The sequence below is a fragment of the Suncus etruscus genome, chromosome 10 (genome assembly GCF_024139225.1).
Source record: "Suncus etruscus isolate mSunEtr1 chromosome 10, mSunEtr1.pri.cur, whole genome shotgun sequence".
Lineage (NCBI taxonomy): Eukaryota > Metazoa > Chordata > Mammalia > Eulipotyphla > Soricidae > Suncus > Suncus etruscus.
Genome location: NC_064857.1, coordinates 52,767,875 through 52,791,403, shown reverse-complemented (window position 1 = coordinate 52,791,403; position 23,529 = coordinate 52,767,875). Strand labels below are relative to the sequence as shown.

Genomic DNA, 23,529 nt, shown 5'->3' with positions numbered 1-23,529 from the left:
ACCAGACTGAAACCCAACAAAAGCATACTAGTCGTGAAAAGAGAAATGGAAGAAAAAGGACTAGTAGACATATATAGGACATTCCCACACCAATAAACCTGGATACACATTCTTCTGCAATGTACATGGGTCATTCTCCAGGATAGACCACATGCTGACACATAAAACATACCTTCATAAAATCAAGAGGATAGAAATCTTGCAGGCTACCTTCGCTGACCACAAGGCTCTGAAATTAGATGAGAATTACAAAGGGACAGAGAAGAAAAACTTTAACAATTGGAAATTAAACACCCTGCTACTAAACAAGCAGTGGGTACAAGAGGAAATCAAAGAGGAAATCAAAACTTTCCTGGAAACAAATAATAATGAAGACACAAACTGACAGAATCTATGGGACACAGCAAAAGCGGTCCTGAGAGGAAAATTTATAGCTTTGCAAGCACAGATCAGGAAGGAAGAAGGGGCATACCTGAATAACTTAATGACGCAGCTCACAAAATTAGAAAATGACCAACAAAAGGAACCAAAAATAGGGAGACAGAAGGAAATAAAGCTGAAAGCAGAAATCAATGAAGTGGAAACCCATAAAAGAAACAGTCTGAAAGATCAACGAAAGCAGAAGTTAGTTCTTTGAAAAAATAAACAAGATTGATAGACCATTGGCAAAATTCACAAAGAAAGAGAAAGAGAAACCTGATAACACGTACTAGAAATGAAAAGGGGGAGATCACGACAGATACTGCAGAGATCCAAAGGGTAATCAGAGACTACTTTGAGAAACTTTATGCTACTAAACATGAGAACCTAGAAGAAATGGATAAATTCCTGGACACTTATAACCTTCCACAGTTAAGTAAGGAGGATGTAGCATATCTAAAAATCCCCATCACTATAGAGGAAATTGAAACTGTAATCAAATATCTGCCCAAAAAGAAAAGCCCAGGCCCAGATGGATTTCCTAATAAATTCTTTCAAACCTTTCAATCCCAGCCAGGCTCTACCATGAAATTGAAAAAACGGGAACACTCCCAAACAGCTTATATGAAGCACACACCACCTTGATACCAAAACCAGACAGAGATGCTGCCAATAAAGAAAATTACAGATCAAAATTCCTGATGAATGCAGATGCAAGGATCTTCAACAAAATCCTGGCAAATAGGATCCAATGCATCATCAAGAAGATCACACAGTATGACCAAGTAGGTTTCATCCCAGGAATGCAAGGATGGTTTAACATCTGTAAATCTATCAACATAATACAAAACATCAACAACAAGAAAAATAAAAATCACATGATCATATCAATAGACACAGAGAAAGCATTTGATAAGGTCCAACACCCATTCTTAATAAAAACTTTCAGCAAGATGGGAATGAAAGGAACCTTTCTCAATCAAGTTAAAGCCATCTATCACAAGCCAATGGCAAATATTATCCTCAATGGAGAAAAACTAAAATTCTTTCCTCTAAATTCTGGTACAAGACAAGGCTGTCCGCTTTCACCACTCCTCTTCAACATAGTAGTGGAAGTACTTGCTATAGCAATCAGGCAAGAAATAGATATCAAGGGAATCAAGATAGGAAAGGAAGAAGTCAAGCTCTCACTGTTTGCAGATGACATGATACTCTACTTAGAAAACCCTAAAGACTCTACCAAAAAGCTACTAGAAACAATAGATGCATATAGCAAGGTGGCAGGCTACAAAATTAACAGACAGAAATCAATGACCTTTTTATACACCAATAATGATAGAGAAGAGATGGATGTTAAGAAGGCAAATCCATTCACATTAGTGCCACACAAACTCAAATATCTTGGAGTCAACTTGACCAAAGATGTGAAGGACCTATTCAAAGAAACATATAAAGCCCTGCTCCAAGAAATAAGAGAGGACACACGGAAATAGAAACACATACCCTGCTCATGGATTGAGAGGATTAACATCATTAAAATGGCAATACTCCTTAAAGCATTATATATATTTAATGCAATCCCTCTAAAGACACCCATGGCATTCTTCAAAGAAGTGGATCAAACACTTATGAAGTTCATTTGGAACAATAAACACCCTCAAATAGCTGAAGCACTTCTAGGGAAAAGAAATGGAAGGCATTACTTTCCCCAACTTTAAACTGTACTACAAAGCAATAGTTATCAAAACAGCATGGTATTGGAATAAAGACAGACCCTCAGATCAGTGGAATAGGCTTGAGTTCTCAGAGAATGTTCCCCAGACATACAAGCACCTAATTTTTGACTAAGGAGCAAGAAATCCTAAGTGGAGCAGGGAAAACCTCTTCAACAAGTGGTGCTGGCACAACTGGCTAGCCACTTGCAAAAAAGCAAACATGGATCCCCAGTTAATACCATGTACAAAGGTTAAATCCAAATGGATTAAAGACCTTGATATCAGACCTGATACCATAAGGTCTATAGAACAACACATAGGTAAAACACTCCATGACATTGAGACTAAAGGCATCTTCAAGGAGGAAACTGCACTCTCCAAACAAGTGGAAGCAGAGATAAACAAATGGGAATACATTAAGCTGAGAAGCTTCTGCACCTCAAAAAGAAATAGTGCCCAGGATACAAGAGCCACCCACCGTATGAGAGAAACTATTTTCCCAATACCCATCAGATAAGGGGCTAATCTCCAAAATATACAGGGCACTGACAGAACTATAAAAAAAATCTATTCCCATCGAAAAATGGGGAGAAGAAATGAACAGATGCTTTGATAAAAAAGAAATACAGATTTTCTTTTTTTTTTTTTTTTTTTTTTGTCTGGGGCAAGTAGGATTTTATTTTATTTTGGTTTGGTTTTTAGGTCACAGCCGGTGGGTTTACTCCTGGCTTTGCACTCAGAAATTGCACCTGGCAGGATATGTCAGCTGGTGAATGGCAAGTGCCCTACCCTAGACCACAACTTTGTGAACCAGTCACTTGTCATTAGACATCTTGGTTGTTTCCTTTTGTGGGGGAGGCAGGCGGACACTCACTGTGTTCAGAGGTTACTCCTGAATCTGCACTCAGAAATCGATCTGTGCAAGCTTGAAGACCATATGGGATGCCTGGGATCAAACCTGGGTTTGCCATGTGCAAGGCAAATGCCCTATCCGTTTTGCTATTGCTCCAGCCCCCAATTAAGCTTTTATAATATGGAGATTTCCAGCTCACTGGCACTTTGTGGAGGCAGCAATATCTTTGGCAGGAACCATCTCTTCTGTCTGCTTGGCTATGAGGGCCTTTTCCAGATCTTGGATACATATTCATATCCATGAGTCATTCATTCCCTCCCACCAGGTGCAAGGGTGGCTTTCTCTACTCGTAGTTTCTTCCTGGGCTCTAGCAGGAGTATTGAAGGGGTGTCGGGAGCCTCTTTCTCATCATCCAGTTCTGCCAGCACCCGATGAACTGATTTCCTTCGATTTCTTGGTGGTGGGGCAGAAGTGGTGGTCCCCACATTCCCAGAGAGAGTTGGGGCAGGCTGGCTTTGTGGCTTGCCCCCACCACGGGAGAAGGTGAGGGGCTGGGTTCGTAACTTGCTTAGGCTGCCAATAGAATTGAGGATTAAAGTGGCCTTGGGGGAAGGGGAAAGGGTACTGAGGGGCCGCTGTGGAGCTCCGTGAGGGGGTAGCATGGGTTGGAAACCAGCCTTGGATCCCTCTTCTCCTCTAGACCGTGGGATGGTAATGGCAGCAAAATCTTGAGGTTTGACTCGAACTTGCTGAAACATGAAGTAGAACTCTGAGGGATTGCTTTCTGGGGCCCCTTCAGGGCCAAAGGTCAGGAGGTCACCATCACTTAACTCCAGCCTGTGACCTCTTGGGAGGCGGACATTGTTGACCAGAGTCCCTTGGCTGCTGCGGTCCTCCAGGCTGACCCTCCAGTCATCACCCCTGTGCTCAGCGTGCAGTTCTGCATGGACTCCAGAGATGTGGCCGGGCTCCCGCAGGGGCAGCAGGGCCACATCGCACAGGTCAGCCCTACAGCCCAAGCGATAGGTGCAGCCGGCTCTGTTCGGTGGGTGGAACGTATAGAGATCGCCGCCTTTACTGCCCCCTATGCGCAGCAGCTGGAAGCAGGGTAGCATGGGCGGTGCCCCGGACGCACCAGCTTCTTTTACTTTACAAGTCCATCACCTTTCCCACTCTGGAGTCATGCGAGATGGCCAGGATTCACTTTCCATCTGCTGCAAATTTTAGTCGTACCTTACGCACTTTCAATCTTAAGCGGTGCACTCAACGCGGATTTAGTTGTCAAGTAACTGGAATATCCTGGAGGGGCCTAAAATGAATCCTCTTCTGGCACCTTGGATGAACTGGATCGATGCAGGTTGCAAAGTATTTTTTTGGAATCCAATCCAAACTTTTGCCGAATTCCGAATAGGCCCGTGCTATCTTGGGGTGGTCTCTCCAGGTCTTCACGAAGCAAACGCGGCCGCTCCCAAAGCGATTTGACAGCCAGAAAGGCGAGGAAAAGCCCCGCCAGCAGCGAGCGCCCCGGGCAGGCCCCGCCTTCGAAATGCCAGAAATACAGATTTTCAGAGAAGGACTACAGAGCATTAAAACCAGCAAGGCTTTGCAAAAGCCGGCTCCCTGTGTGTGACACCAGGCGGGGAAAATCCACGAAAGTACACCGGCCCAGTGGGGCCCAACTGTGAAAATCTGTGAGTGTGACCTGTCTATGTCTGTCTACTGTCCTCTTGCGTGAAACTCTTGCGAGTGGGGCAAGAAGAGGCTCCAGAAACCTCGCTCGCCCAGACGCCATTTTCAGGGAGGGACTACAGAGCATGAAAACCGGCAAGGCTTTGCAAAAGCCGGCTCCCTGTATGTGACACCAGGCGGGGAAAATCCGCGAAAGTACACCGGCCTAGTGGGGCCCAACTGTGAAAAACTGTGAGTGTGACCTGTCTATGTCTGTCTACTGTCCTCTCGCGTGAAACTCTTGCGAGTGGGGCAAAAAGAGGCTCCAGCGGAGCACTGCCGCTCCGCTTCGCTACGCGGCCGTGCACTCTTTCTAAGGAAAGAACACCATTGCAACAAGAAGGAAAAATCACACTAAGAATGGCGCTATATCACAGAAGCAAACACTTCTCTCCAGACTGTCTTCTCTGTTGCATGCTCGGGCCTAATATTTGACCCAGTGTGAGGCTTCATCCACGAAGGACTCCCCTCCCTTAGAGGCAAGTCAGCCCATCCAGAAAGGGAGGAGCCAGAGGAGTGTGCTGCCTGCATCATATAGACAATGAATACCACCACAACACGTAGAAAAACCCACAATACAAGTGTGACAATGGGGAAACAACGCAGGCCAGCATCAGACATAGAGAATGAAGATGACAATTCTGAGGACCAGATAATGACCAACCAACTAATCAACCTCTCAGATAAGGACTTTAGACTAGCAATATGGAAGATGCTCAAAGATCTCCAAGAAACCATGGATCGAGTTGAACAGAACACTAATAAGAACCAAGAAAACATGAAGACAGAAATCACAAAACTCCAAACTGAAATAACATGTCAACTAACAGGACTGAAAAAGTCAGTAAACGAACTGAATGACAAAATGGATAAGCTCTGGGACAGGGTATCAGAAGCTGAGAATAGACTTGGTGCTGTGGAAGATGAGATACATAACAATTCCATACAGCAGGAGAGATTGGACAAAAAACTTAAAGCAAATGAGCAGACAATGGAAAAATTAGTCAAAGAATGGGAACAGATGAAAATAGAAGTCTAAGATAAGCTCAACAGAAACAACTTAAGAATCATTGGAGTCCCAGAGACCCAGGAAGAAAATTTCCAGGAAGAATCAATGGTCAAGAACATCATTAAAGAGAAACTTCCAGAGCTAAAGAATATATGTGATCAAATCCTGCATACCCGAAGAGTACCAACCAAAAGAGACCCCAGAAAAACCACCCCAAGACACATCCTAGTCACAATGACAAATCCCACAGATAGAGACAGAATTCTGAAAACAGCAAGATCAAAAGGGGAAATCACGTTCAAGCAAGCTTCCCTGAGATTTACAGCAGACCTGTCACCAGAAACACTCAATGCCAGAAAGCAGTGGTGGGATATTGTTACAAGACTGAATGAAATGAATGCTTCACCCAGAATACTATACCCAGCAAAACTCACTTTCTGGTTTGATGGAAGAATACATGGTTTCACAGACAAAAAACATCTCAGAAACTTCACAGACACAAAAACAGTCTTAAGAGAAAAACTGAAAGACCTAATCTAAGACAAGACTACCCAAAAGACACACCAAATTTTGAAATAAAGATGGCGTTAAATCCCAGGACAATTCTTTCTCTCAATGTCAATGGACTAAATGCACCAGTTAAGAGACACAGAGTGGCTAAATGGATCAAAAAACTCAATCCAACCTTCTGCTGCCTACAAGAAACGCACCTGAATAGTCAGAACAAACATAGACTCAAAATAAAAGGCTGGAGAAAAATTATCCAAGCAAACAACACCCATAAAAAAGCTGGAGTGGCCATACTAATATCAGATAATGCAAACATTATACTCAGGAAGGTTGTAAGGGACAAAGACGGACATTTTATATTAATCAAGGGGTACGTAGAGCAGGAAGAATTCACTCTCCTAAACATATATGCACTGAATGAGGGGCCAGAAAAATATTTAATACAACTGTTGACAAACCTGAAAAATAATAACAACAGCACAATAATTGTGGGGGACCTTAACACGGCTTTGTCAACACTGGATAGGTCAACCAGACTGAAACTCAACAAGAATATACTAGACCTGAGGAGAGAAATGGAAGAAAGAGGCCTAGTGGATATATATAGGACACTCCATCCCCAGAAACCTGGATACACATTCTTCTCCAATGTACATGGGACATTCTCCAGGATAGACTTCATGCTGGCACATAAAACATACCTCCATAAGATCAAGAGGATAGAAATTTTGCAGACTACCTTCGCTGACCACAAGACTCTGAAATTATTTGTGAATTCCAAAGGGACTCAGAAGAAACACTTTAACACCTGGAAGTTAAACAGCCTCATACTCAATAACCAGTGGATCCGAGATGAAATCAAGGAGGAAATCAAAAGGTTCCTGGAAACAAATGACAATAAAGACACAAACTATCAGAACTTATGGGACACAGCAAAAGCAGTACTGAGAGGAAAATTTATTGCTTTGCAAGCACTCATCAGGAAGGAAGAAGGGGCTTACCTGAGTAGCTTAATGACACAGCTAATAGAACTAGAAAATGCTCAACAAAAGGACCCAAGAATAGGAAGACAGAAGGAAATAACAAAGCTGAGAGCAGAAATCAACGAAGTGGAAACTCAAAAAACAATCGAAAGATCAACGAAAGCAGAAGTTGGTTCTTTGAAAAAATAAACAAGATTGATAGACCACTGGCAAACCTAACAAAGAAAGAGAGAGAGAGAAACTTGATAACTCGTATCAGGAATGAAAAAGGAGAGATCACTACTGATATGACAGAGATTCAAAGGGTAATCAGAAACTACTTTGAAAAACTCTACGACACTAAAAATGAGAACCTGGAAGAAATGGATAAATTCTTGGACTCTTATAATCTTCCACGGTTGAAGGAAGAGGATGTAGCATATCTAAACACCCCCATCACCATTGATGAAATTAAAACAGTAATCAAATGTCTGCCGAAAAACAAAAGCCCAGGTCCAGATGGATTCACTAATGAATTCTATCAAACTTTCCAAGAGGAACTACTGCCAATCTTGGCAAGACTCTTTCATGAAATTGAACAAACAAAAACACTTCCAAATAGCTTTTATGAAGCCAACATCACCTTGATACCTAAACCAGACAGAGATGCTACCAAAAAAGAAAATTACAGACCAATATCGCTGATGAATGCAGATGCAAAGATCCTCAACAAAATCCTGGCAAATAGGATTCAATGCCTCGTTAAGAAGATCATCCACTACGATCAAGTAGGTTTCATCCCAGGAATGCAAGGCTGGTTTAACATCCGTAAATCTATCAACATAATACACAACATCAATAACAAGAAAAATAAAAACCACATGATCATATCAACAGATGGAGAGAAAGCATTTGATAAGGTCCAACACCCATTCTTGATCAAAACTCTCAGCAAGATGGGAATGGAGGGAACCTTTCTCAATATAGTGAAGGCCATCTACCACAAGCCAGTGGCAAATATTATCCTCAATGGAGAAAAACTAAAAGCCTTCCCTCTAAATTCTGGCACAAGACAAGGCTGTCCTCTCTCACCACTCCTATTCAACATAGCACTGGAATTACTTGCTATAGCGATTAGGCAAGAAAAGGATATCAAGGGAATCCAGATAGGAAAGGAAGAAGTCAAGCTCTCACTGTTTGCAGATGACATGATACTCTACTTAGAAAACCCTAAAGACTCGATCAAAAAGCTTCTAGAAACAATAGACTCATATAGCAATGTGGCAGGCTACAAAATTAACACACAAAAATCAATGGCCTTTCTATACACCAATAGTAATAAGGATGAAATGGACATTAAGAAAACAACCCCATTCACAATAGTGCCACACAAACTCAAATATCTTGGAATCAACTTGACTAAATATGTGAAGGACCTATACAAGGAAAACTATAAAACTCTGCTCCAAGAAATAAGAGAGGACACACGGAAATGGAAACACATACCCTGCTCATGGATTGGCAGGATTAACATCATCAAAATGGCAATACTCTCCAAGGCATTATACAGATTTAATGCCATCCCTCTAAAGATACCCATGACATTCTTCAAAGAAGTGGATCAGACACTTTTGAAATTCGTTTGGAACAATAAACACCCTCGAATAGCTAAAGCAATCATTGGGAAAAAGAATATGGGAGGAATTACTTTCCCCAACTTTAAACTGTACTACAAAGCAATAGTTATCAAAACAGCATGGTATTGGAATAAGGACAGGTCCTCAGATCAGTGGAATAGGCTTGAATACTCAGAAAATGTTCCCCAGACATACAACCACCTAATTTTTGATAAAGGAGCAGGAAATCCTAAATGGAGCAGGGAAAGCCTCTTCAACAAGTGGTGTTGGCACAATTGGATAGCCACTTGCAAAAAATTGAACTTGGACCCCCAGCTAACATCATGTAAGAAGGTAAAATCCAAATGGATTAAAGACCTCGATATCAGCCCCAAAACCATAAGATATATAGAACAGCACATAGGCAAAACACTCCAGGACATTACAGGCATCTTCAAGGAGGAAACTGCACTATCCAAGCAAGTGAAAGCAGAGATTAACAGATGGGAATATATTAAGCTGAGAAGCTTCTGCACCTCAAAGGAAATAGTGCCCAGGATACAAGAGCCACCCACTGAGTGGGAGAAACTATTCACCCAATACCCATCAGATAAGGGGCTAATCTCCAAAATATGCAAGGCACTGACAGAACTTTACAAGAAAAAAACATCTAACCCCATCAAAAATTGGGAAGAAGAAATGAACAGACACTTTGACAAAGAAGAAATACACATGGCCAAAAGACACATGAAAAAATGTTCCACATCACTAATCATCAGGGAGATGCAAATCAAAACAACGATGAGATACCACCTCACACCCCAGAGAATGGCACACATCACAAAGAATGAGAATAAACAGTGTTGGCGGGGATGTGGAGAGAAAGGAACTCTTATCCACTGCTGGTGGGAATGCCGTCTAGTTCAACCTTTATGGAAAGCGATATGGAGATTCCTCCAAAACCTGGAAATCGAGCTCCCATACGATCCAGCTATACCACTCCTAGGAATATACCCTAGGAACACAAAAATACAATACAAAAACCCCTTCCTTACACCTTTATTCATTGCAGCACTATTTACCATAGCAAGACTCTGGAAACAACCCAGATGCCCTTCAACAGACGAATGGCTAAAGAAACTGTGGTACATATACACAATGGAATATTATGCAGCTGTCAGGAGAGATGAAGTCATGAAATTTTTCTATACATGGATGTACACAGAATCTATTATGCTGAGTGAAATAAGTCAGAGAGAGAGAGAAAAACGCAGAATGGTCTCACTCATCTATGGGTTTTAAGAAAAATAAAAGTCATTTTTGTAACAATCCTGAGACAATGAGAGGATGGCTGGAACTTCCAGCCCACTTCATGAAACTCACCACAAAGAGTGGTGAGTGCAGTTATAGAAATAACTACACTGAGAACTACCATAACCATGTGAATGAATGAGGGAACTGGAAAGCCTGTCTAGAATACAGATGGGGGTGGGGTGGGATGGAGGGAGATTTGGGACATTGGTGGTGGGAATTTTGCACTGGTGAAGGGGGGTTTTCTTTACATGACTGAAATCTAATCACAATCATATTTGTAATCAAGATGCTTAAATAAAGATATTATAAATAAAAATACAAGCACCTCAAGTAAACAATATTCTCTTATTGAAATCTCAGAATACATCAGTTAATCGAGATAAACTCCTTGTGTCCTAGGCAGATGAATTCTATTTCTCATCTACCTCTAAATAATTCTTCCTCTAGAGAATTCTTAATTTTATACATCCCTGGTGCATGTTCTTTTCACTCTACATTTTATTTACAACCCATTTTCTTCAAGTTTTTACATCTAGTTTTTACCCATAAATGAGATTGGCCTATTTTTTTTATTCATGAATGACAATTGCCATAGTTTAGTAAAAAGGTTATGCTTTCTTTGTGAAATGAATCAGAGTGGGGTTGGATTTTTGTTTGTTTGTTTGTTTGTTTGTTTGTTTGTTTTAAGGCTATATCTGGTGATACTCAGGACTTACTCCTGGTTTTGCACTCAGGGGTCACTCCTGGCTGGGCTAACGGTATTATCATATAGGATGCTGGAGATCAAAACTGGGTTGGCGGCCTACAAGGCATGTCCTAAATAGCTGTATTATCATTACAGCTGCTTCAAGTGGTCTTGTCAAAGAACTTTTGCGTAACTGGGCATAGCCCAGGCCACACTGTGGCTTGCTGCCATGGGAGAGCCTTGCAGATTGGCTAAAACAGAGGAAACTCTTCAGAAAGGATTTATCTTGCAGACAAGATCATACAAGTGTCTCTACCACTGATGAGAAATGCTGCTCCCTGCAGAGCTGACCACAGGACAATGTGCTGGAGATGCCCTTCAGAGCATCTCACACTGTGGTGGAGTGACCTTAGTACCAGCATCCTCTGGAGGCTGACTTCTGGAAGTCAGGGCTCTGATTTAATTTGGAAAAGAAGCAACCAGGCATTATAGGAGTAAAACTGAGAGAAGGGTGGTGGGAGAAAGGACTTTGCTCTGACACCCATGTCCCTCTAGTTTTCTGCCTCCTTTTTGACTCTGCCTCTCTGGATATGTCATTGTAATATCCTAGCTTGGTTTTATTTGCCTGACCAGTAAAATGAGATACTCTGAGATTTTCAAGAATTGAAGAGTTTATTAATAGATTCCCACCAAGAGTAAGCTTAACATAAACCAGCTTCTCTCTCTTTTCCTCTCTCCTCCCCCTTTCTTCCTTTTCTCTCTCCTCCATTACCTCTTCTCTCTCTCTCTTTCTCTCTCTCTCTCACACACACACAAACACACACACACACATATACAGGATTATTCCTATGTAAGTCATAGTATCTGAGATTTACTTCAGAATTGAACAAGGACCAAAAGGCCTTTCTGTTTTGATAGGCACCCCAACAGTCTTCCTTATGTTCTGAGGGGAAGGCATCCTCAGCCTAAGTAAGAGTCTCATTCCAGATGCCAAAAAACCTTGGCATCTCTAATTTCTGCTGATGGCAATCAATATAATCGTCAAGGTTCTGAGCTAACAGAATTTCTGAAGGAAGGAGAGGTCTAGTGTGTGGGATGCTTCCAGGTAAGGCCAATCTGAATGAGAACCACAAAACTTGGTCAGGAACATATTATTGGTAGGCAGGAAGTAATATTTTGGCTTTGAGGCCACCAGACATGGAATTGAAATGCAACTCTAATTAGGTTGCCAGAAGGGTAGTGGACATTCAATGACAGAAACCCAACTATGAACATTTTTGTAACCACGGTGCTTAAATAAAGAAATTTTTTATTTAAAAAGATGTAGCCTGCCAGAACTTGAGGAAACTGAGCATGAATATTCTAAAAGAATCTGGATGATTCTATAAATAACTTGGACTTTGTAAACAAATTGAGCCAGGTTTTCATCCCAATTCTGCCATTCAATTCTGATTTATTAAATTTTGTTCGATACTGATCTTTCCTGAAAATTGGAAATAATAATTCTACTTTTAAGAGATTTAGGTGAAATCATATTTAAAATACTTAAACATAAGCTGAGAGTATGAGTGAGACATATATAAATATATCTATCATCATAACAATTAGCAGATTTGTCACCATACTACTCTAGAATCCATTTTCCTTTTATAATGAATTAAATATTTTAAATGAGATTGTTCAAAATAAAATTATAACTTTATCTCTCACATTTTTACCAAACTATGTTTATCATATCATGCAAAGTTAAGGTGTACAGCTATTAATTTGATATATTTATATATTATAATAGAGTTAACAATGTAGCTATAATTAGCATCTCTGCTGCATTACATAATTATCCTTTCTTTGTAGTGATTGAAGTAATTAATATTTAGTCTCGCAGTAATGATGATTATAATGTAATGTTGTTTGTATTCACTATAATGTACATTATGTACTTGGGGGTTATTTACTGCTAATTTTAAGTTTGTCCACTTAAGCATGTTCATCCTGACTCCACACCCCATCAACCAGTTCTGGAAAACTAATTATTCTCTATTTTCACAAGTTTGGTGTAAAACCACTTTAATGAGATTAATTAGTTGAAAACATTTTATACTTATGTCCAGGGCCATGCTGGTCATGTTTTGGGTTTGTGAGGAAGAATACACAACATATCTCCTGCCCTTTAATAGCTCCTGTTCCAGTGGAATTGGTAGATTGGTGCACACAACTATGTATAATTTAAATCCTAACAATCATGTGAATCAAGCAGGTGCCTTATCACATGCAAGAAATCTTAGGAAGGATAATGATCTATCATATTGGAACAGCAGAGTGTCAGAGAAGGATTTGATAAAGCCATATCATAAGTTTTAAAACTCTCCAGCTGAATAACTATGAGCATAGTCCAAGTGCCAGTTATGGATTATGCTCACAGGTATTCATGATTGACTTCTTTTTTGTATGGGTATGTGGTCCCAAACAACCTTCAGGGACTACTCCAGGCCAACTAGGCCAGATATGTCAATGCTTGGGTCAGAGAATGTGGAAGCTGTTGAGGCCCTGTAATGCAAGGGACTACCAGGGTTGCCTTCTGAACTAGGGGTATACAGGACTCTACCTATCAATACTTAAGAGCCTAATAGTGTCTGGAATTGAAGAAGGGGGCCAGTCACAATAAGCATGTCTTCCTTATCTTCCTCCCTGGCCCCATGACTGATTTTTAAAACCTCAGAATAATATCTTGGGATAAGGATCCACTGCCATTTTACAGGTAAAGCATTGAGAAGTAAGTCAACTTGCCCAAGGTCACATATATTGAGGTGAATACAGAGCAAAGGTTGGATCCCATGCTGTCCTCACCAGATCACTCGGCTGCCCCTCTTACTGATGGAGCTGGAATTTAAATGCCTAATACATGACTTAGAGCCATAGGCTTTTCCACTTTTTCCCAAAGCCACTGTCCAGCAATGATAAGTATTTCAGAGGGTAGAGAGTAAAGCAAAATGTTCCAAGATGAGCACAGTGCAGAAGCAAACATATGGAGGTCTAAAACAGGGATGGGATAATTCTAAAGGTATCTTGGAAGAAAACGTGAGCTATCACAGCAGATGGGCAGAATGAAATTATTTGAAATGGACACTGGTATAAGTTTCACTACATTTTATTCTTTTTTTGTAATTTTTTGTCCCCCAATTCACAATACAGACCACGCAAGGGGCCTGTGTTGAGGTGTATATGGGGTGCATTTACTGTACTGCCTCTTTCTATACAGTCAGTGTAAAGAACACAGCCTGTGGTAATATTTGGAAGGCCTTTTCTTTTTTTATTATATATATATATATGTATGTGTATATATATAAAATCCTTCACCAGTGCAACATTCCCATGACCAATATCCCAAGTGTCCTTCCTCCCCACCCACACCGTCCTGTACTCTAGACAGGCTTTCTACTTCTCTCATTCAGTCACATGTTATGATAGTTCTCAGTGTAATTATATCTGTGACTGCATTAAACAATCTCTATGGTGAGCTTCATGTCAGGAGCTGGACCCTCCAGTCCTCCTCTATTTTGTCTCTGAGAATCATTACACAAATGTTTTTCAAAAAAAAAATGTTTTTCATTTTTCTCAAAACCCATAAATGAGGGAGACCATTCTGTGTTTATCTCTCTCCCTCTGACTTATTTCACTCAGCATAATAGATTCCATATACATCCACGTATAGGAAATTTTTATGACTTTATCTCTTTTGATGGCTGCATAATATTCCATTGTGTATATGTCTACTTGACTAAAGATGTGAAGGACCTATACAAAGAAAACTATAAAACCCTGCTACAAGAAATAAGAGAAGACACACAGAAATGGAAATCCATACCCTGCTCTTGGATTGGCAGGATAAATATCATTAAAATGACAATACTCCCCAAAGCTTTGTACAGATTTAATGTGATCCCTCTAAGGATACCCATGACATTTTTCAAAGAAGTGGATCAAACACTTCTGAAATTTATTTGGAACAATAAACACCCATGAGTAGCTAAAGCAATACTTGGGAAAAGGAACATGGGAGATATTACTTACCCCAACTTTAAACTGTATCACAAAGCAATAGTTATTAAAAGAGCATGGCATTGGAATAAAGACAGACCCTCAGATCAGTGGAACAGGCTTGAGTACTCAGAGACTGTTCCCCAGATATACCATCACCTAATTTTTTAATAAAGGTGCAATATATCCTAAATGGAACAGTGAAGGCCTCTTCAATAAGTGGTGTTGGCACAACTGGCTAGCCAATTGTAAAAAAAAGCAAACTTAGACCTCCGGTTAACATCATGTACAAAGGTAAAATCAAAATGGATTAAAGACCTAGATATCAGACCTGAAACCATAAAGTATATAGAACAACATGTAGGTCAAACACTCTATGATATTGAGACTATAGGTATCTTTAAAGAGGAAACAGTACTCTCCAAACAAGTGAAAGCAGAAATAAATAAATGGGACTATATTAAGCTGAGAAGCTTCTGTACCTCAAAGGAAATAGTGCCCAGAATACAAGAGCCACTCACTAAGTGGGAGAAACTATTCACCCAATACCCATCAGATAAGGTACTTATATCAAAATATACAAGGCACTGACAGAATTTTACAAGGAAAAAAATCTAACCCCATCAAAAATGGAGAGAAGAAATGAACAGACACTTTGACAAAAAAGAAATACAAATGGCTACAAGGCACATGAAAAAATGCTCCACATCACTAATCATCAGGGAGATGCAAATCAAAACAACTATGAGGTACCATCTCACGCCACAGAGATTGGCACACATCAGAAAGAAGGAGAACAAGCAGTGCTGGCAGGGATGTGGAGAGAAAGGAACTCTTATTCACTGCTGGTGAGAATGCCATCTGGTCCAACCTTTGTGGAAAGCAATATGGAGATTTCTCCAAAAGCTGGGAGTTGAGCTCTCATACCAGCTATACCACTCCTAGGGATATATTCTAGGAACACAAAATACTATACAAAAATCCCTTTCTCAGACCTATATTCATTGCAGCGTTGTTTATAATAGCCAGACTCTGAAAACTCTGGAAACTCTAGATGCCCCTCAATAGATGAATGGTTAAAGGAACTGATAATTTTATCCTTAACCCTAAGAAAAAGAGGGAATCAAAAGCAGCAATATTTGATACACATTTTTTTGACAAGAAGAAAAAAAAAAGGGCCGGTGAGGTGGCACTAGAGGTAAGGTGTCTGCCTTGCAAGCGCTAGCCAAGGAACGGACCACGGTTCAATCCCCCGGTATCCCATATGGTCCCCCCAAGCCAGGGGCGATTTCTGAGCGCATAGCCAGGAGTAACCCCTGAGCATCAAACAGGTGTGGCGAAGAAGAAGAAGAAGAAGAAGAAGAAGAAGAAGAAGAAGAAGAAGAAGAAGAAGAAGAAGAAGAAGAAGAAGAAGAAGAAGAAGAAGAAGAAGAAGAAGAAGAAGAAGAAGAAGAAGAAGAAAGACTGTCCTCATGAATGTCAAGAAGGTTTTCATCCTTGTGGATCCCAGTGAGATATAAAGCAAATTGCATCCTGTATCAGCTGCTCACCTTGGGTTCTACATTGTCTTAGAGAATGTTTCTACCATCACTATTCTGCTAATCAGAAACACAGAAATCAATATCAACATTTTTCTTCCTTACTCATTTGTCAATTTTACTTTTCAGATTTTAATAAAATACTAAATTTTTATAATGTAGGCAAGTACTTTACCTTGATCAAGGGAATGCTGTTTTACAAACACTACATGTGTATTAGGCATAGAGGAGGTTCTTCTAAAATGTATGTTGCTACATCATGTCACGCACACACCAAAGTATCAGTTTTCTTTCCTCATGGTCCATGGCACTTTCTCCATTCTTTGCTCCCACTCCTTACTCTGATAACTTAGTTTTTTATCATCAGAACTCAAGGATTTGTTTCGGTTTTGCTCTGTCTGTTCTCTTGTTTTGCTTCTCTGTACTCCACATCTGAATGAAATAATCAGATCTTTGTCTTCACTCTCCTTTTGAACTATTTTACTTTGTATGACTTCCTTCAGTTCCATCATGTTCTTGCAAATGGCCATTTTTCACCTTTTATTATTGCTAAATAATAGCCTCCTATGTATTTATACACACTGTATTTTTTTGTTTTGGGGCCATGCCAAAACATATGCTCAAGAGTTACTCCTGGCTTTACCCTCTGGAATTACTCCTGGCAGAATTTGGGAAACCATATGGGCTGTCAGGAATCAAACCTAGGTCAACTAGATGCAAGGCAAGCACTCTATTTGTTGTACTATTGCTCTAGCACCAAATGTTTATTTGGTTTTGTATGGGGTTCATACTCAGTTGTGCTCAGGTATTACTCCTGGGTCTTTGACCAGGGAACACTCCTGGCATGTTCTGGGGACAATACAGGGTGCATGAGTTCACACTTGGTTTGGCTGTGTGCAAGGCAGGCACCATACCCAATGTACTATAGCTCCAACCTATGCTGAATTATTTTATCCACTCCTCTGGCTCATTTCCAGGTCTTGTCTACTGTAAATAGCTATAATGAATATAGGTGTACACATGCCTTTTTTAATTACTGTTTCTGTATTCTTAGAATAGATACCTAGGCGTGAAATTCCTGGACTATGTGATAGGTCTATGTTCTGTATATTAAAAAAAAAAATCTCCAGGGTTTCTATAGAAATTGAACATAGTACCAGGTTCTTTTTTCTCCCTATGCCCACTAGAAGTTGTTTCTGATCATTTCTAACATTTCTAAAATCATGTCTCATCTTCATCCAGATTTTACAAGAAGAAGACTTTAATATGTAGCTAATTATATAAATATTTTAGCAAAGGAAAATGCCCATGATGGACCAAAGCATTTTCCCTATATTCAGTTGACCCAAGTTCAATCCCCATCACTGCATATGGTCCCCCAAACACTTACGGTGATAACCCTTGAGCACAAAGCCAGGAGTAATCCCCAAGCACCATCAGGTGTAGCAAAATTTCCTCCTCCCCTTAAAATGAAAGAGAATGTCTATAAGGAAAATGTGATGACATGGAAGGCTAAAGAATCATCAGCCAATGATGCAGTCTGGGCTGCATAAAAGAGAAAAGAAAGCTTGGATAGAAACATCCTACCATGTTTTACAGTGTAAGGGCTGTTACCCTAAGGGTTATTTGGGATCATTATTGAGTAACTGGCACCAAAGGAATTCAGATCCTTTCAATAATATTCCTGGACGTAATTTGCATTACTACACCATTAGTAATGGACAGAGTAGTCCATGAGAATTATGGATCAAGCACACCTGACACGGAATCTCAGAACACTATGGCAGGACCTTTGATTCATTAGGATTTCTATAACTGAAGCCCATCCAAGCTCATAGTCAACACTTTCTGAGGCCAATACCATCATCTCTAGCATAGCTCAGAACTTCCATTCTCTAGAGAGCATGGTACTAGCTCTACAACCTTTTCCAATGTTGACAATCTATTACCTCCAAACTTCCTTAATCAAAACCTTTCTAAAACTTAAATCTAACATATCAGTCTTCTGCTTAGTCTTCAATAATGATTTTATGCATTGCCTTGAAATCTATAATTGGAGCTCTTGCTTTGAGTAAGAAATTGATTGAATGTTTAATTCAACAAGATGTCCTTGAACCAGTACCATGTGCATTATTATTACAGCACTCAGACCTCCGGTGAGGTAAGACTGTGGAGAAGGATAAAGCAATTTAACCCAGACACTTAAATATTCCTTTTACTGAAAATGAGTAAGTTTCTTGCTGATCTTGTTTGGGAAATAAAATATTTATAAAAAGTGGCTTTATTGGGCCGGGCGGTGGCGCTAAAGGTAAGGTGCCTGCCTTGCCTGCGCTAGCTTGGATGGACCGCGGTTCGATCCCCCGGTGTCCCATATGGTCCCCCAAGCCAGGAGCAACTTCTGAGCGCATAGCCAGGAGTAACCCCTGAGCGTTACCGGGTGTGGCCCAAAAACCAAAAAAAAAAAAAAAAGTGGCTTTATTGATTACATCAACAGCTTGTTATTAATGATGGCAAATCAAAGACACAACCAAACTTAAAAAACTATATTAGGAATTATCCCTTTGTAATTGTATTGACTACTGAATTTTTCCCAATATTTTATCGTGGTGTTATCCTTTGAAAATTATATTAGCTGATCCTATATAATCATGAATTAAACCAATAAACATAAAAACAAGAAATCCTTGTCACAGAGTAAAAGAATGGCAGTGTCTTTTATTATTCACTCCTTAGGAACACAATGGAAAGAATAACTCACAGCATCACAGCAACACTATTTTTTTTTTTTTTTTTTGGTTTTTGGGTCACACCTGGTGACACTCAGAGGTTACTCCTGGCTATGTGCTCAGAAATTGCTCCTGGCTTGGGGGATCATATGGGGATGGAACCCAGATCCATTCTGGGTCAGCCGAGTGCAAGACAAACCCTACTGCTGCCCTATCATGCCAGCCCCAGCAACACTTTTAAATAACTGCAGCTTATAGACAGAAAAAGATCCATTTCATTGGTTTAGGAGGTGGAACTGGTAATTGGGAAAATATACATAATATGTCTCCAGCTCCTGCAGCAACATCATTCCTGGTAGCACTAACTAGTAAGTTTGTACATGAAGCTGAGATTATTATTTTTATTTTGGCTGCCACCTATGCAGTACTAAAATTCCTTGAATTAGCAACATCACTAAAGGGGCAATACCTAATATGAGACTCAGAATACCACCAGATTTGGACATCCTGAGTGATCACTTGGCACAAGTTATCATGTGAAATTTGATATTGATTCAACGTGTAAACTCAATATTAATTTTCAGTCACCCACATGTAGCAGGTCCAGTTCATATCTGTCTGAGAAACAGTGCCATTTATCGCCATTTAATCACTGTGCAAAAAGTTTTTCTAGGCAAAAGCTTGACTAATCCTAGGCCTGATAGTCAGTTTTTAATCCCAATACTATAAACTTTGATAAGGAAGATATCCTATCCTTATAGCATTAACTTCTATTTGCCATGATCAAGAACCCATTCAGGTAAATAACCCTTTTCAAGTAAATGCCATCTTAGTTAAGGTAAACTGTTGGATGCCCTCTGTAATGCTATTTCTGAACCACCTGACAAAAGAACCACTGTAGAGCTATTGATTTCAGGAGGCCCTGTACAGTGATTGTTCCAGGGATTCTCCTTGAGGCTGAAAGACTTAGATACCGCTATACCAGAAATAGAGAAGGATTGCACAAAAAGGAGTCACACACACACACACACACACACACACACACACACACACACACGCACACACACCGCCATGATCCATGATTTCTGATTGGGCTTGACTTTGCACAGTTCCTCCTCCCTCACAGAGAGTTCTAGTTATAATACCTATCAATAAGTGCCTTGCTCCAGGGCACTCCTAAACCACACTGTTCATGCTGAGATTTCTCCCTGCAATTCACCTACACCACCTGGCTATATGCCTATTAACAATCCCAGTTTCTCTTTTGGTCCTATATAAGCACTGTTGTATGGGAATAAACTGTCTCCGGAACCTGCTCTTTTCCAATCCTGAGTTGGAGGGAATGTCCTAGGTCTCTGAACACAACTAGAGGAGGGAGTTGACCATTATTGTATACAATATCTGTATATACATACATGCACATATATATTAAAGTTATTTAAAATTAAGGAACAAAGGTTCAAGATAAACCCCCAATATCTGTCAACCAGTCAGTACCTTTGACAAATTTCTAGAAGAGAAATGGGAATAGGCCAGAATAAGGGGAAAATGCAAGTTTTCTCTTGCAGTTTTCTCTTGCATTTTAGCCCAAAAATTTGCTTAGGAAAAATCCAATCTTGGTTTCTGTGTTGTATTATAGCACAGTGGCAGACAACCTTGTATTTCTGGCTCATAATTGTATTAAGAGCATTGACAAAACTTAAGAGTAACAGGAGATTGTGTAAATTTAGAGACTGTGTCAATCAACTTGGTTGGTCTATGGTGCCTAAGTACTTGTCTACACATTATTCTGGATGTTTCTGTTAAAGTGAGATTAGCATTTTAATTAGTAAAATAAATCAGTTTGTTTTCCTTCACAATGTGTAGGGGTGGGAGTTGCTAGTCCAAAGAGCTGAGGTTCTCACTAGAACAAAAAACTGACTTCCCCAGTCCAAAGGAAACTGCCAGCAGACTGCCTTCATACAGAAACTGAAATGTTGGTGGTGTCCTAATCTTTAGTTTTCTCTACTCTGGCAGCTCTTAGGTATAACCATATATTGACTTCCCCAAAAACTGCCAGCCCATTCCACAAATTACTGTGTATCTATCATCTTGAATGACAGTTTCTTAAATCTCTCTCACACAAGCTCTTTCCTTTTTCTGCCCTTTTCATATGCATACTTTAATGATTCTCTTTCTCTAGAGCAGTGCCTCTGAAACTTTTTTGTTTGTTTTGTTTTGTTTTTGGTGCCAAACTCAGTGGCACTCTAGGTTACTCCTGGTTCTGCACTCAGAAATTACTCCTGAGCAAGTTTGGGGGGCCATACGTGATATCACTTATCTAAATTGGGTCATCTGCGTGCAGAGCAAATGCCTTACCAATTGTGCTATTGTTCTGCCCCCTACTTCTTAAACATTTTTTCTTGTAACTCCTTTTGGCACAAGAAATGCAACCCTTGGGGGCCGGAGAGATAGCATGGAGGTAAAGCATTTGCCTTGCATGCAGAAGGACGGTGGTTTGAAGCCTGGCATCCCATATGGTCCCCTGAGCCTGCCAGGAGCAATTTCTGAGCATAGAGCCAGGAGTAACCCCTGAGCGCTGCTGAGTATGACAAAGAAAGAAGAAAGAAAGAAAGAAAGAAAGAAAGAAAGAAAGAAAGAAAGAAAGAAAGAAAGAAAGAAAGAAAGAAAGAAAGAAAGAAAGAAAGAAAGAAAGAAAGAAAGAAAGAAAGAAAGGAAGGAAGGAAGGAAGGAAGGAAGGAAGGAAGGAAGGAAGGAAGGAAGGAAGGAAGGAAGGAAGGAAGGAAGGAAGGAAGGAAGGAAGGAAGGAAGGAAGGAAGGAAGGAAGGAAGGAAGGAAGGAAGGAAGGAAGGAAAGAAAGGAAGGAAAGAAAGGAAGGAAAGAAAGGAAGGAAAGAAAGGAAGGAAGGAAGGAAGGAAGGAAGGAAGGAAGGAAGGAAGGAAGGAAGGAAGGAAGGAAGGAAGGAAGGAAGGAAGGAAGGAAGGAAGGAAGGAAGGAAGAGAAGAAAGAAAGAAAGAAAGAAAGAAAGAAAGAAAGAAAGAAAGAAAGAAAGAAAGAAAGAAAGAAAGAAAGAAAGAAAGAAAGAAAGAAAGAAAGAAAGAAAAAAAGGAAGGAAGGAAGGAAGGAAGGAAGGAAGGAAGGAAGGAAGGAAGGAAGGAAGGAAGAAAGAAAAAAAGAAAGAAAGAAAAAAAGAAAGAAAGAAAGAAAGAAAGAAAGAAAGAAAGAAAGAAAGAAAGAAAGAAAGAAAGAAAGAAGGAAAGAAGGAAAGAAGGAAAGAAGGAAAGAAGGAAAGAAGAAAGAAAGAAAGAAAGAAAGAAAGAAAGAAAGAAAGAAAGAAAGAAAGAAAGAAAGAAAGAAAGAAAGAAAGAAAGAAAGAAAGAAAGAAAGAAAGAAAGAAAGAAAGAAAGAAAGAAAGAAAGAAAGAAAGAAAGAAAGAAAGAAAGAAAGAAAGAAAGAAAGAAAGAAAGAAAGAAAGAAAGAAAGAAAGAAAGAAATGCAACCAAACAGAGTGCTGCTAGCAATTCCCAAGATGAACTCATGCTTTTCCTTATGTCTTCGGAAACCTTTCACTGTTGCCCAATTTATTATGATCCTTGTGTTTAGTTTTGGCACCCACACTTCAAGAAGCCAAGTTCTAGAGAACCCCAATGGATATACAGGCCAACAGGGCTGTTTTCCATATTTTGTTTTCTCATGCTCACAATCAATAGCAAAAAAGAAACGTAGCTGAGATGTGTAAGCTTACACAGTGAGGCTGTGCAAAGGCAGAGGAGGCTTTCCCAAATCGGCTGTGCACAGTAATGTGATGCAAGCTCATAGCTGCAACCCAGAGCTGCATCAGTAGGAGGCACAGACTACAGGCTTCCCTTAGCTAGATAGTTTTCTTTTGCCCTTTTAAATCCAGTCTCTCACTATAAAAGTTATAAAATGCCTATCACTGGTGACCCCAGGCACCTTAAAAGGAAACTTGGAGAATCTCAGATATTGGGCTCAGAAAGATTTCCCTCTCCTTGAATTTTAGAGTATGAACTTATGAACTACATCCTGTCATATCTAACTCGTTGGTACCCATCATCACTTGTGGTCTCCTGTTACTTTCCACAGTTTTGCCAATAAATGGTTGGCTTGGCTTTTTGTTTTGTTTTGTTTTGTTTTTGTTGCTGTTTAAGATGGGAGGAAGAGCTCTTCTCAAATTGCTTATTTAAATGTATCAACTTTCTCCATAAGATCTTGATTAATACCTTCATTCAAACTACCAGATTTAATTAAAGAAAAATGTAATAAAAGGATACTCAGCAAAAAGTGAATTTCTAATTAATATAAATGAAGTATTAGTGTAAGTAGATACCAATCTCTATTGCTGATTGGCCTTTTACATGTCATTGGACATCCTCTTTTTTAATGGATCACTCAAC

The 23,529-nt window shown here is 39.9% G+C and overlaps 1 protein-coding gene and 1 non-coding gene across 2 annotated transcripts; both read right to left on the bottom strand.

The window, feature by feature from the left end:
* Positions 1–3,296: 3,296 nt before the first annotated feature.
* Positions 3,297–4,103, bottom strand: LOC126020191 (transcription factor 19-like). The gene has a single exon (XM_049781653.1). It carries the CDS (start codon positions 4,101–4,103, stop codon positions 3,297–3,299), a length of 807 nt encoding a protein of 268 aa, XP_049637610.1.
* Positions 4,104–13,979: 9,876 nt separating this feature from the next.
* LOC126021207 (small nucleolar RNA SNORA51) lies at positions 13,980–14,112 on the bottom strand. The gene has a single exon (XR_007499808.1). It is a non-coding gene; the product is annotated as a small nucleolar RNA SNORA51 (small nucleolar RNA).
* Positions 14,113–23,529: the final 9,417 nt, after the last annotated feature.